General features: G+C 36.4%; 1 protein-coding gene across 47 annotated transcripts in view; it reads left to right on the plus strand.

Annotated features, from left to right (window-relative positions):
* LOC134534020 (protein abrupt-like) overlaps positions 1–15,905 on the plus strand; it is a 354,312-nt gene that overhangs the window by 66,916 nt on the left and 271,491 nt on the right. The window contains exons 6-7 of one of the 47 annotated variants that reach the window (XM_063371940.1): positions 6,540–6,688; positions 8,768–10,602. The exons of 44 other annotated variants lie outside the window; for them this stretch is intronic. In XM_063371940.1, the coding sequence (XP_063228010.1) occupies positions 6,540–6,688; positions 8,768–8,845 (227 nt within the window). In that variant the 3' untranslated portion in view covers positions 8,846–10,602. Of the gene's footprint in view, positions 1–6,539; positions 6,689–8,767; positions 10,603–15,905 lie in introns of those variants that run through there. 2 more of the 47 variants (XM_063371962.1, XM_063371924.1) reach the window with 2 other exon arrangements.

Below are 15,905 nucleotides of genomic sequence, written 5' to 3' on the forward strand. Positions count from 1 at the left end.
AAAAAGATTTATGTGTGTGTGTGTGTGTGTGTGCGCGTGCGTGCGTGCGTGCGTGCGTGTTTGACTGTTAATAAGAAAACAGCCAGGGGGAGTATGATGTCAGGGATGTCTCCCCCTTCTCTTCTCCACTGCCGAGCGAAACCTGCTTATTCAGTCACGCTTAAAAAAATATTGTGCACTGAAACTTAAAGTTTAAACATTAAAGGGGCCCATCTAGTATGGAGTATATCTGTGTTAATGAAGTGTGACGATTGCCAGTGCTTCTACGTGGTATTACCTCTAAGTGCAAGGCTCTGATTTGGTCGTGTATAGTACAACAATGAAATTTGAGCGGTAACAATAACATTATGAGTTTTGGCTAAAAAATATTGAGACTGAATTTTTTAACAGATAATCAGCACTGGTCTAAAGGTCAAACAGTACCCTGCCTAGTCATGTGACATCCCCGCTCTGTCTCTCATGCATTCAAGTTTTTGAGTGGTTTGACCGGTCAAAAGAGGATTGAGAAGAGATGAAGATGACCTAAGTCCAGGGTGACCCTCAACGTCAACAACGGATGAACACTTTGAAAAAATTTGAGATTTAGTCCAAAAAGACTGTCAGTTGAGTATTTGTGTAGTTGCTGAGATTGTAAGAATCGACAAAGAAACTTATTAGCTGATTTTACATTAACATTTTCACATGAGGAAAATTTGTAAAAAAATGGTGCCTTAGAATCTTAAGCCTAAACAAAAAGACTCTTCGAATTAAAATTTGTGCTGATACTCTGAAAAACATCAATAAGGACTACAAATTTCTTGAAAAAGTAATAACATATGATGAATAGTGGGTTTTACTTATGATCCAGAAACTAAGCGTCAATGAATGCACTGATTGACGCTGAAGAAGGAGAAGGCTAGAGTGTCAAAATCAAAATTCAAAGCAATGATTGTCTTTTTCGACATCCATGGGATTGTGTACATGAATTGGGTGCTGAAGTTTGAACTATGAATAGGAATATTATCTGGGAAGTCCTATCTACGCTCCGTGAACAAATAAGAAGAAAACGACCGGCCTTAGTTCAGAAAAAACAAGTCATGGATTCTTCATCAGGATGACGCACTGGCCCATATTGCATTGGTAATCAAATAGTTTATAAGCATGCGATCCCTGTGTTGGAACATTCACCCTACTTACCAGAGCTTACACCGAGTGACATTTTTCTTTACTGAAAGCGAAATCTGCACTGAAAGGAACAAGATTTGAGACAGTTAAAGCTGTGAAAGTAAAAGGATCAGAGACTGACCATTCTTTCAGGAGATAACTTCAAACAACACTGCTTTGACCAGCGGAAAATTCCCATGGAGTGGAGTATATTGACCGGGATAATGTTAAAGTTATGAAGATGTAAAAATAACAAATTTTATAGCCCTAATTCAGTTTTTATTTAGCAAAATCTCTTAGATGGCAGAGAAATGAAGATAAAAGTGCTTAAAAGTATCTGTACCCAGTTTTTTCATGCCTAAACGTTATTCTGTTAATCGTTTTAGCCATTATCACTGTTCTAAAATACAGTCTAAAAACAAAATACTGGAAAGAACTATTCATCTACCCTCTGCGTATTCTTAAATGATTTTCATTAAAGGACATTACTCAGATATCTTAAGCAGTTTTTAAATTACGTTGCACCCACGTGTGTTTTAACAGTATTTCTATAATATTATAGGCCCCTTCTGGGAGGGGTACTCTCAGAATGGTTAATCTGATTGCCGTAACAAAAGGGATAAACAACAGTGCTATAACAAGTAAACGAGGGATTTCCAAAAACGACCGTTACCAGAACAATTTATTAAATAATTTATCCAGGTCAATCAACAACTGCCAAAGTTCATTACATATGTTCAAACATGGGAATTTCACATTAATATGCTTTCCAAGAGCAAGTTATTGACAAGAGCATACTCCATCATGATCTCAAGTATGTATAAAGTTATTTTAATTTTATTAACACGTTACTGTTCCTCGTTGTTAAATATGTTCCTTTATCAATACAGATTAAAAATTCACACTAAATATTGAGGGTTACAAATTTGAGAATCATACTCAGTTTCATTGGACACTCGCGGCAGAAAGCCCCATATTACACAAAGCGAGCCATCTTAAATGATCCTCAAGGCACAAGCATACAAAGGTGGTTAACACGCCGTACATCATAAATTTGCACTCTAAAAAGTTATAAAAAAAAAAGGAAAGAGATGGTAAAGAACAAACAGAGAATGTGCGCACATTAATTACACAAAGAATAAAAAGTGATAAACTTCGCTGCCAACGCTGGGACTAACATTCCTATCCTAGCGGGTAAATTACAGAGCCCTCACGAAAATTGTCTCGCAGTGCGCGAACCACAAATACATCTCGCGAGTCACGGTTGACTAAGGGAGGAAAAGCTCTAAGAATTACTCAAAACAGAATTTAGAAGGTGGCAGCCGAGACAATGATTTAAAAAAAAACTAGTAAGGAAAATTTAAAACATTTACGTTAAAATACCGGGGGCGGCCACCGCGCCCCATCAGAATTCACTCAAAGTCAATATCAACCGTACCTTATCAGCGAGAGCAAAAGAGTGTTGATCGGTCGGAGTCCCAGCGTCGAAACAGGAAGAGGAAGGGGAAACAAGCCCTTATAAAAACTACCCAGGTGGCGCTAGCGTCGTCAGCCGCCGACCGAAGAAACGAAAAGAGGGGAGCGGGAGGGGAGGGGTTTCAAGCAAATGGTAATGGAGGGAATGAGAGGGAGGGAAGGCCGTGTGCAGCCCGTTACAACGTTGTTTCTTATAAAGCTCTGCACACCATGTATGTCTGCCCAGGTAGTTAGGCCCCTCAAGGCTCTTGTCTCACATGCATGTTGATTATTTCATTTTTTATCATAAATATTATTTAAGATATATTCCTGTAAATTTTTTATGATTTTGCTCTTGAAAATAGTTTATGTCTCAAATTTTGTCACCAGATATTTTTAATGATATTAATTAATTTGCAGTTAAATTTTGCAACTTATTTCACCGCTTTTAGATACCACTGGTTATTATGTAGAGACAAAGTTTGTGACAAAACTAAGGAAAATGTAGGAGAGGTATAGAGATAAATGACAGAATACCTCTTACAAGAAGTAATGTCTTTAAAATGTAATAATCAACTTGGCATGTGATAACAGAAAATCCCCTCCCAAAATAAAAATCTTGGCTTCCCATGGAAACAGTATTCATTTAACTCTTACATTTATTATGGTTAAATTATCTTATAATTTTATTATTCAGTGTAAATACTAATGAAAACATGAGCAGAAATTTGTGAGGCATGCCGAATTTGACCAGAAATTTTTTTGGTAATGGAAATATTTTTAAAAAGTAGGCTTTTTTTCGGTAGATAGGTCCTAAGTAATAACATGTGTATGACTTAAGTGCACCATGCGAGATGCATTGGTAGTCCTATGAGAGGGGCCAAAGGGGTAGATTGCTTCCCCCCTTACTTTTCCCAAAAATATATAGTGAAGCTGTGTCCATCACTGGCGAGACAAGACAGCAAGCAGACAGCGACATGCCTGCTAACTTCTCTATTTCAGGGTTTTTATGATATTTTCTTAGTTGATGCATACTGTTTTTTCTATCATCATAGCTTCCCAAATGAAAAATTAAAAAGGTTAAATTATTAAAAACAATTAAAATTGTACAATTTAAAAAAAATGGAATAAAAGGGTGATTGTTACTGCATGGGTTGTTATTTGTACATCAAATTGCCAAAAGTTAGAGCAATAAAATCATGGCTGGAAAAATGTAGATGTTTTGAAAAAAAAAACCAACCTGTTTTTTTTCCTCAAAAAGTCTGCATTTTGATGGGTTTTCTGGAAATGGTTTTTTTAAACAATAACTTTTTAATATTAGGCCTGTTGAAAACCTTCACTTTAGTTGTCTATTTTCCTAGGATTTCTAAATAAAATATTACTTACGTATTACTTGTATGGATTTCTAAGGAATTAGTCATAATGAGTTAAATATGTCCGTGCTTTGTACTTTTGTGTGCTCCTGTAATTTACACATGTACTTTTTATGTGTTTTTTTAATGTTAAATTGTAATGAAATATGTTAATTATTGTTTATATTAATATTGGAAAAATCCAGCCCAACCAACCCAAAACCTGTGGGTCGGGTAAATGGATGTAAACCATAAATAAAATGAACAAGGTGACACGGTTGTAAGACACTAGATTTGCATTTTAGACTAACCGAGTTCAAATCCTGGTCCATGCATTCTGATTTTGGTTTGCTATGTTTCTGAACTTCAATTGAGTAAAATGCTGGAATAATGTCTAATTATATATTCTGTGGCCAATTCCTTTCCTACTGTCCTTGGTCTGTCATTTTCGTTATTGTCTGTAATGACCTTATCAACGAGACGTTATAACACACACACACACACACACACACACATATATATATATCAATATTTATATTTATATTTATATATGTTGAAATGTAGTAAACTTTCTGGGCAGGTGCACGTGTTAACTGTTCATTCTATTATGAACCAAGGTAACACAAAATTTTAAAGGTTGCTATTGCTGGAGAAAATGTGATTGTGAGGGAATTTGCAGGCATTTAGAATTCTAGTCAATAATCAGGGTACCTTCTGAGAAATGTATTTTTATATCTTCTTTTTTTAATGCTCCACTATATTTGATATGTCTGTGGCTGTCATGGTTGATTATTTGTTTTCTTTGCTTTGAAATAGTTACTGTGGACAGCATGCAAATTGTTAAGAAAATGGTGATATAATATGTGTGCTTGTCATATTTTATGTTTTTTATTTCCAAGTTAAATGTTGTACTTTGTAAAGTATAGCTAAGGAACTAAGGCAAATGAAGTGTTCGTGCGAGTTTTTTTTTAATTGTATTTATTTTGAGCTTTAATATTTCTTGACCATTGCTGGTACGTAGCATTATTTTAATATTTTGCATTTTTTTTTACAGAAATTATAAAAAAAAGTATTCATAAGACACGTAACTTGCATGTTGCAGAATCAAAGGGGTTTTTGTGAGTTCGCCTGTGTTATGTTGTTAATTTTTGTTTTAGGTTTTTTTTTTTTGTTGACTGTTAGAGATTTTGACTAGGCCATGTTGTTTTGTAGGTGGTGCCAAGGTGATAGCAAGAAGGAGGGGAAAGCCGTTGATAGTGCTCAACAACTTTGTGTACAAAAGGCACTGTGCTGTGAATTACAAGACGTTCTGGAAGTGTGTAGACTTCTACCGGACCAGCTGCCGGGCTCGCCTTATCACCGGCTACGGAGGGGTGTACCTGAACGGCGATCGTCACAACCACCGCCCACACACAGACAGAATACAGAAGTGGAGCACAACTAATAATTTTATGTGACAGTTGAAATAAAAGGACATATCATACATGTTTATGAAAAATACGATGGGAATTTATTACATTGTAAATAATACGATAGTTTTGGTATACATTTTTTTTCCCATCACATGCTAATAATATAATTGTATATACGGACAAATTAAAACAAAGTACACACATAAGGCAATGTTTTAAGATGTATTTTTAGAAATAGTATTACAAACATGGGTAAATTTTATTGGAGTTTTAAAGGTAATTTTTGTTTTTCTGTTATTAATTTTAAAAAATGTTCATATAAAACTTATATTTTATCCAAACTGAAAGTTTTTTTTCTCATCCCCTCCTAGAGTCAGCCATAGCACATTTTCCATCCCTCTCCTTCCCAGTTTCTATCCATATTTTGTTCTACCAAGAAGTTGGTTAAAAGAATGTGCCGAGCTTAAATATATTGGGGGGGGGGGGGGGGGGGGGGAACATTAAAATGGTTGTAAGCATTATATCCTTATGAGTTTTATGTCACCGCCATGTTGTTCACAGTAATTATTGGTGTTGCATTTGCATTGTATTGTGTGTAATTTTCGGGATGCTTTCCTTGTTGCACTGCAGCAGGTGGTTAAAAATTCAGGCCTGGCTTGAAACTGTGTGCAGTAATGACATGTCAAATATACAGTTTAAACAGAGTGTCACTAATTTGATGGTAAGACCTTAAAAGTAATCGTAAATTAGTATTCCTAGCCGAATGTCCATCCTTCATTTTATGTTACATCAGCCACCACATGTCTTCTCTGTTACCAATTCCTTTCGCCATGCGGTCTATGACTTCTTAAACAACTAAACTGTTTTTTTTTTTTTTTTGCTGGAAGGACTTTAACATGAACTTGGGAGTTTATATTTTTATCTAATTTGAACTGTTTACACTTATCTGTCTAATCTGCCTATTTTTACTTCCAGGTGCTTGAGTTTACCTGGTTATAGCTGGCTAAGTCATGCTGGTTATTGTAAATAAATATGTTACTTTTGCTTAGTCTAGCTCTTGTTTCTCTCATGTCCCACTGAACACATTACCTACTTTTGCTATGCTTCTTGGCTACTTGAACTTGTGTCAGGGTGATGGGTGTTGTGCTTGCGCTGAAAGGAAATGTTGTTTTCGTAGATGCTGTGCAGTTAGTTGAAAGCAAGAAAGGCGCTCCACGCATGAGATTCCGCAATTACGAGTACCGCATCAGCTTTGCAAGGAACAACAAATCGTACTGGAAGTGCATGAAGTACGACAGCAGAAACTGCAGGGCCCGAGTGGTCATGGTAAATGGTTGGGTATCCACCAACAATGTTGCCCACAACCACAGGCCCACGGACTAAAGCCTGTGACAAGCGGCAAAGCACGCAGCAGAATTGCTTACCTTGGCTTTCGCTAGTTGAGTGTTCCAAGTATTTATCTGTTCAGGTTGACCTCTACTATGCAATTAGAGTTATTCAACTGGAATAAAGTATGCTTTTAAGTTAATATATTGTTTGGATTAATGTGCGACTGAAAAGAATGCATAGCTTAATGGTGTTTCACTTGGGGTTGTAGTTTAAATCCCACCAAATGCGAGTATTCTTTTGGCTGCTGTAACTGTCACTTAACATTTTTTTATTCCAACTTTGCGTATTGAACTTATAATATACGTTAGTATCATCATGATTCACCCTTGGAGAAATTGAAGTTAGCTATTACTAGTTGGAAGATGAAAGACAACAATTTTAAATTAAAAATTAATTTGATATGCAATGCATGTGTACAGGTTAGTATTTGAGTGTATGTTTGCAGTTAGGTAGAGGTGTAATTGTATCTTCACAAAAACAAAAAACTGTATGTTTTATGTGTGGACAATAAAATTTATAAATAATCTATGGCAAAAATATTTGTCTTAAAATATTTATTATTATTTTAAGATACTTTTTAGAGCTACAACCATCATTATATTTAATTTTGTTGTGATATTTTGCTAAACAATTTTTTATAAACTTGAGTTATTGTTTTTATATAATGTGAGTAATGATTATTTTTTACTTATGAGTAGGGACCTGAAAAAATAAACTCAAAAAATAATGTGAATTATAATGTTTTGAAGTCAAAACGTTATTTTATAATTTTTCCAACTTTTTCATGAATTTATACACATATAAACTGAATGTTATGTTCATGTGTGCTCATGTTTTGTACTTCTCCCCAACACACCAAGAACCATCATGGGATCGTCACATGCCAGGCCAAGGGCTGATGAGCTTAGTTGCAAAACTGTACACTCTGCCTGTGAAATGTCACCTCCAGTGACAGATGACATAGAATAACACAATTTACTTGAAAAAGGAAAATGGGGGGGGGGGGGGAGACTAATGCAGCTGTCATAGGATCATTCTCCCTTCCTCTCTTCACCAATCATTGTTCCTGCTGTGAAGACCACCCCCTTCCCCTTCTCATTCGTCCACACATGCCACCCCCTCCCCACACTCATTACTTCTGTTTATGCGTTTGCATTCTGAACGACATCTGAAACTAATTTTAATTTAAAATATTAGTTTCTTAAAGTATATTTTATACACCATAATATGCATATATTCATATTTGCATGGCAGGGTATCATATTTTCTTTTAATTAGTACGTATTTCTCATGAAATTTTCTTGTACAAAAGGGAAACCAAAGAAAATGTTTGCCATTTAAGCCTAGTATTATTTTAAAACAGTAAGGAACATTGCTCTAACTTGTCTTCATTATATTCTCAGACTAGTAATAATCATTACTTATAGTAATAGCTTGCTTTATTGTCTCCATAAACAGTATAATATGAATATTTTTACAAGGTGTACATGGGAGCATGTGGCAGTAATTAGAATATTAAATGAGTTGCTCGAAAGCAGAGTTTTGTACAAGCCAACATTTAACACTGCGTTAAGGTCAAGCAGCCCCAACAATCTTGGAGTTTTAAATTTTTTGCTGTAATTTACATTTTCAGCAACTTGTACAAATTTTTGGCATGACAAGGCATCATTCATACCTTCCCAAGCTTTTAAACCTTGCATAAATCTGATATTTAAAACAGGCTTCAGTCAGTAGTCACCAGGAGAAAGTAATGTATTTTTCACACATATGACCACAACTAACATAATAATTTCGCCTGTCACTGCACGTTGACTTCAACAAGTGCCCAAAGTTGAGTCCAATTCCACGTCGAGCCGAAATATTTAATACGGAAGCTGTATTGCTGGCTACGGTAAAAAAAAAAAAAAAAAAAAAAAAAATGGGGAATCCGGCGTGGTGGGGGCCTGATACCCCAGACAGCTACAGTTCTTGTGGCCGGCGTGCGTGTGACGGTGGGCTTGCTCCTGGCTGTTGCAGATGACATACAGTTGGAGATGCGGCAGGGCAGGTTGCGTCTCGTCTGCAACGACTACAGGTACGAGCGGGACAACGTGAAGAAGGACAGAATGTACTGGAAGTGCAAGGGCTACTACGTGACGCTGTGCCGCAGCCGCCTGGTCACCGTGCACGGCCGGGTGGTTGCCCGCCACGGCCAGCACAACCACTCCCCTCCCCACGTGGGCAGCTCCGGCAATACTGCTTTTAAGGCCGTGCGTTACCCTCCATGCATCTGAGGTTTCTCGCTCATTGCAGATAGATTTTGGGATCCACCTCCCTATCTCACCTCCGGCCAACAAAAGGACAAATGTAACGAGACTAAAGAGATAGGTTGAATGAAAAAGACTAGGGAAATAAGTTAAGTTAGCTTTAAGTTTCTTAGTCAAGATCATCAGCAATTGAACAATGCAAAAGTGAATTATTTCAACACTTAAAGAATGCATTTACAACCCATTTTATTTCATCGAGCGCAGGTGGGATAAGATGCACAAAGGCTGCAGAAGTGGTGGGTAAAGGTTTGCGCCGTCCGTAAAATGACCACGTAACAGTACCCTCCATTTAACCGTAAAAATGACAGTCAAATAATCCCCCCCATCTACATTAACAACATTCTGTTATATTTCTTAACATCTGCTACTCTCTCCATGTTGACAATGTATACAAAAGGTCTGATATTTGTATACACACACATAAATACTACATGGCAGGTAAGCTCTAAGATAATCCTAATCATCCAAATCTAAAATTAAATAAAGATTTAAAAAAATTATAAACTATAATATTAAATTGTGCTACCTCGATAACGTCAACTACCAATTAATATTATCACTGTCACACCATTATATTCATTTGATGCTTAACTCATTCCACTAATCAACTACCAGCTTGACAACTAACAACGTGGTAGCTATATTGCTTTTAATTTTGCCAACAGCTATGGCACAAACTAGGATGTGATGAGTGTTTAAATATTTCTACTGATTCTCGATCGTATCTTTTCTTGTATTGTGGGATGTTGGCTATGGTGTGGAATTTGGTCGAAATCAATACTGTGCCTGGTTACCAAGGAGTGTTTTGTTATAGCTGATTGTGGGTTTTCATGTTTAAGGTCACTGATGTGTTATTTAAACTTTGTGATTATTCGCCTGCCAGTTTGTCCTATGTATACATTCATTTTGAGAATGTGTTATTTATTGCAATATTATACAATGTATATTACAAAATACTTTTAAAGGGACTAAACAAAAAGTGTAAAATTAGGAAAATTTGTAAACTTGGGCCATAGATAAGTAATGTCCTACTCATTTCATGAAGTGACATGAGTAGATTTATTTATTTCATGAAGTGACATGAGTAGATTATAGCAAACTATTTTTTACACAGTCTTTGAGTTTTAATATTATAATTTTTTTAACATTTCTGTACTTCATAAATTTAAGTTTCTTCAGTTAATTGTCAATTGTAATGTACAGAACAGTCTTTTCTTAGCTTAATATTGAAAGGTCACATTTTAAAAATGTTTATGAAGGCCATTGAAAAGTTTTAGCTTCATAAAATGTGAAATAATGTAGTTTTGCTATCAATTAATGTTATCTGCTGTAACTTCTACTTTCTTGAGACAATATTTTTGATCTTGTCACAGGACAATCTTTATGTAAAATATTTATTGTGTAATGTTTTTATGTCTTTTCTGGAAGAACATGATGCGTTAAAATATGTTGGAATGAATATTTATATTGGCAAGCCTATTGCCATGCTCTCTTTACACAGCAGCCATTTAAATTTTAATAAACACTTTATAAAACCTTAAGAAAGCCTACTTACTTTCATTTCTCATCCTACTTACCAAGTGGGTTTGGATATTCAGATGGGTTTCGAGATTTACATTCGTGTTTTTGTCATCTGTAACAATTTGAAACTTTAAACTGTTTTTGTTTGGAAGACAATAAAACTATTTAGTTAAAATAATAGATGACTAATTTTAACATTAGTATTTGTAATTTATTTTTATGTAGTTAAATTATTCAAGTAGTATGCAGATTAAATTTTCTGCAGTTGCAAGCAAGAAATTTTATTTATAAGTTTGATTTCAATTGTGTTGTACCTTTGTATAAATCAACACTACAGTTGTATAGGTACAACTGTGAGTTTCTGATTGTGTTTCCATCTGTATTTTTTTTTTGGTGGTTGCTAGCATATTTGGCTCTTAAAAGCAACAAATTACATGACAAGTGTGTCACGTCATCAACACGAAGACAGTGTTGCTGCACTATTGAGTAGACTAGTTGCGATATTATCTACTGTGCTGATAACCCGGCTAATAAATGCCTATAAACAGTGCTTGGAGCAACAAACCTTGTGCAGTGTTGCACTCAACAGTTTCTGCCAGACAGATGACATGATGTGTTTGCAAAGTTGTAAACCATAAGAAAGGAAGCTATAATTTCAAGTGGGGTGGAATATTATTTAAAGTACCCTGTATTTCTTATAAGTGTGTTTCTTTATTTAAAATTACCTTTAGAGTTATTAGAGTGTAAGGCTGTAGTTAGTAATTTGATTTAATATTAGTACATATTTTAAGAACCAAGGAGAGATGTCTATTTGGCGATGTTTTAAGGCATACAGCATTAGTTTAATTACTAAGAAGAAATGTAGAGGTGAACATAGGATTGCATATGTTCAAAAGCAAACTCCAGCACATGTAGAATGTGCTACTTTTTAGGAGTTGAAGACATATCCCAGATATTAAGACATGCAGATTTGCATCAAGCATTCTACAGAAGGATACTAGAACTCCAGTGGATATAATAAATAGTAGTACTGATGTGATTGTTGTAACTCAGAGCTATTATTATTCTTGCTGTGTACCCTGTGTTTTGTAGGTCCTAGAATTTAGCCATTGGTTACGATACTTGGTTGCCTAGTATTCTCATGCAAGGCAATTAGTTTTAAAAAATTACATTTGAAAGCACTAGCTGTGATTCTTCATTCACTTAGCCATGAGAATTCAACCAGCAGCAGATTGCTTCTTCGGTAATTAATATTTGCAGTTTTCTCGTAGCATATGCCGTATTGTATGCTAGCATCAGCTGGCCTTTGATCTGACAGTTGGTATGGCTTCTGCGAGGAGAGTGGAAGACTGCGTCGACTGTAGCTTCCTTACCAGTGTCACGAGTCGTACCAAGGAGTTAAGAAAGTCAAGATGTTCCCGTACCTTTGCTCTCACAGAGCTTTCTCTTTATTCTTATCTTTCACAGTGCGTTTCTGCAAACACTAAGATTCACATGATTTGATTATATTGGAATGAAGTTTGTGTAGTACTGTGGTAGTGTTCAAATTCACTGATTTTTTTAATAAAACTGTCACCTGACCAAATTTATTTTAGGTTACAAACTTTTTTTCCAAAAACATAGTTATTTTAAATGATGTTATTAGGAATATTAAATAAAAACAGTGGTTTCATTGACTTAATTTTGAAGGTAAGAACTGTGTGTGATTACAGGGAACAAAGTTTGAAGCTGTAATGTATTGCTGTACTTATAAGTTGTATAATGTTCTAATTTTGTTGAAATGTTAAATTTGTGATTATTTGTAAATATGGTAACAAATAATCTTAGCTGTAATTTTTGGCATGTTTATATTATTTTAAATTGAGAACGGATTAAAGCCACGTCTTAGTGTTGCAAAATAAATGGTGTTATTATAGTCTTGTAATAGTTTATATTGTTTTAATTCAGGAATTATTCTTAAACAATAGCATATTTTGTAGTGAGAAGAAACAAGTGAACACCTACTTTACCTGAATTGAAATATACCAAATTATAATTTGGGAAATTGAGTTGACTATTTTATACTGCTTTGATAAAAGGTTACTCTTTCCAAATAACTTTTATCGAGCTGTGTGTGTAATGAAGACATCATTACCACAGATAAAAATTACAGTCAAACCTCTCTGAAACGACCCCTCACGGTTCCCAGGAATAGGGTCGTAATAGATGTTTTCCGAAATTTTCAGTTGATTTCAACCCCCCCCCCCCCCCCTACCCAAACCACTACTCGCTAAGAAACCAGCCGTACAAGGGCAGGATGCTGTCACTCACAATGCTAGACGGCTTTGCTTTAAACCCACTTCAACCTTCATGACAAGTCCGTCGCCCTACAGGCCACCTCTAAAGAAAATATGTCAATAGACAGTTTATATGTACGTTTTCTGCTTGCCGTAGTTAAATACACTAGAACCCCGATGTCACGAACTCCGGATTTAACGAAGCAGTGATTCTACGAATACATTCTCGGGAACCGTCAAAAAATTGGACATTTTGACCAAAATGTGAAAATCAGAAGAAAAAAAATTTAAAAAAAACGAAATGAAAGATCATTAAAATCTGTTAATTTTAACACACAGCGTATTTTTGTGTCGGCTTTAATACTTCCAATAATGTTCATGTAAGAATAACAAAACAATAATGGGACATTTCCTTTAAAAATACGGCAGCAGTAGCTTGTACAACGTAAGTGGGAGCGCGGGAATCTCGTCTAGACAGGCTGGCGGCAGCACAGGTGGCGGATGCATGACGTCATATGGCTTACCTCTCCTTCCCTTGTCCAGACTTCAAGGTTCATACCTCCCAGGCATACAAACATCGTGTCTCTCTCCCCCTCCTCCCTCATCGTCCTTTGGCATGTGAAACTGTCAACATCCTTCCTCCCCTTCTCCAAACAGTGTGCGACCTTTGAATATATATACTGTATAGAAGTCGCGAGTGGATAGGATTTACTCTACGTTTTTCAGAAGCGTATGATGAGTAGCTTGGGAACTTCACCGCTGCAGCTCTGTCGCCCCATAGAGTAAGTAAAGGAGAGGCGCCACTCCCATAGTAATGATCGTTTGCTTAAATTTGTAAACAAAACCCTTGCGATCATACCATTTCTTTGCAACTTGACAACGAAAAAATTACAGCCAGATACAACCTGAGAAAGGTTTAGCGCATGATAGTTGGCACCTTTGTAGTCACCATATTTTATATTTTTTCGATAAAAGATACAGATATTGTGAAATTGCTTTATGTTAGTCCTTATAATGGGACGTTAAACTATTTTCGCAAAAGAAAAAAAATTCCTTGGTTCAAGGTGGATTTTAACCCGCGAACACCAGGCCGAAGAATATTTGATTCTTTACGCCTTTATCCGCACGACCACCATTTCATTTTAGGAATTTGATTACAAAAGTGTGTACTTATAGAATATTTTTCTGCACTAGTAAAGTCCAAATTATATAGCCAGATTGAAACTGATGATCGTTTACTAATGAATTTTAATTCTGTTTATTATATTTATTTTCCACTATTATATTTTTTTTAATTTTCAACTTCAAAAACTACAGAAGTAGCTAGCAGGTAAAATGGAGAACGACAGGCCAACGTCCTCTAATTTTCGTTTTCGGCAATATGCCACGCAGCATCTAGTTTTAAGTGACATTTTAAAAATATAATCTTTCACTTTCAAATCCTATTATTACCACGAGACAATACAAAGATGGCCGTATGTAATTATAACAACTGGATATGTAATAAACTAAAGAGATCAAAATTTGTAATATTTTTTTTCCCCCATGTTTGTGAAACATGGTATGATCCAATTTTTAAGGATTCAGTTTGTCCTATCTACTGTCACCCCCCTGTGTCGCCCGCTGTCATTCACTCGCACCCCCCATCTATCATTCACTGCAGCTCGAGGTCGTTCAACGGGAGGGGGAAGGGGTGTTTGAAGAGTTTGACACTTGTCCGCTAGGGACCACCACAAGTCGATGCCCTAGAGATGGTGGCGATTGCGGCGGTGAATTAACCAACTACCTCAAAACCGTATTAGAAATTTTAACCTGGGCTGGCGACTTCTATACAGTATATATATTCAAAGGTGCGACGAAAGCAAGTTTGTATAGTCCATTTCTGGTAAAATGAAAAATTTTTAAGGGCCCCCGCAACAGCCATTTACCGTTAATTGTTTTGATACAATTTGTTAGTTAGTTATATGACATTATTTCTGCTGGAAAATCACCGAAACTTCAAAATTTCTTTAATGGAAAAATTTAGCAGGGCCGTAAAATTATTCATTTTTGCCGCAAATGAACTATACTTCCCTTCCTGCTGGACAACATTCTCGGCACGTGATGCATGGCAACTACAGTCGTGTCCCGCGCACAGCCACGAAAAACCTACGCGATTTCCAAACTACACTAGATATCCGACTGGAGTCTGTTTACGAAAAGCATTTAAGAATTTGTTAATGCCCAACTGGTTCTATTGAGATAAAATGGCTAAAAGGCATGTTTTCGAAGTTTTAGGTGTAAAAAACCCGTTACAAATTTCTTGAAAGTATCATAGGGAAATGCATCACACCTTTATCTTTATTTTTCCGCCATATAATGTTATGGTCACCGCTCATATTTCACAGTTATCTGAAGGGAACGAGATGACTGCGCGCCAGTTCAGAGCCTTGCGCTAGAACTACCATTGAGCGTCGCTCTTATCATCCCGCTTCACTAACACACACGCTGACCAGACGGCGCCCTAAAGCTGATTAGAGGAAGCACGTAGAAATGCAAGGCAGGAAATTTTTCCAGCTTATCAACCAGGACCCGGGCAAGTCTTGACTATCAAGCTTTTCACATTAAAATATAAGAGACTTGTATTGTGTAATTTCGGTGTTATTTAGCGGTTTTCTTAAAAATCGCTTTTTTCGCATTTTCCATATAAATTCGCGGAAAATTTCGCGATTTCGCGATTCACCGTATAATCGTGGCCCTAGTTATTGCTCGCGCGAGAGGCGAGACGTGGAATGTTAGAAGAAAGATAAATGAGGGGGAGACAGACGGCAGCCAGTGTGTTTCCTGCGTGGAGAATAAGTGGCGTAGCCTTTTTTTTTATGCTGGGTGAACCGATCTTTTTCTGTCAACCCACTGGAAAAGATAATTGCTTGAGCTGTCAAAATAAACATCGCTGCGGCAGCAGTGGCATAGCCAGGATTTGTGTATGGGGGGTGTTAAGAAGCATGGCCCCCCCCCCCCCGTATTAAAGCGGGGGGCCCGGGGGTCCTCCCCCGGGAAAATTTGGATTTT

The sequence above is a fragment of the Bacillus rossius genome, chromosome 7 (genome assembly GCF_032445375.1).
Source record: "Bacillus rossius redtenbacheri isolate Brsri chromosome 7, Brsri_v3, whole genome shotgun sequence".
Classification (NCBI taxonomy): domain Eukaryota; kingdom Metazoa; phylum Arthropoda; class Insecta; order Phasmatodea; family Bacillidae; genus Bacillus; species Bacillus rossius.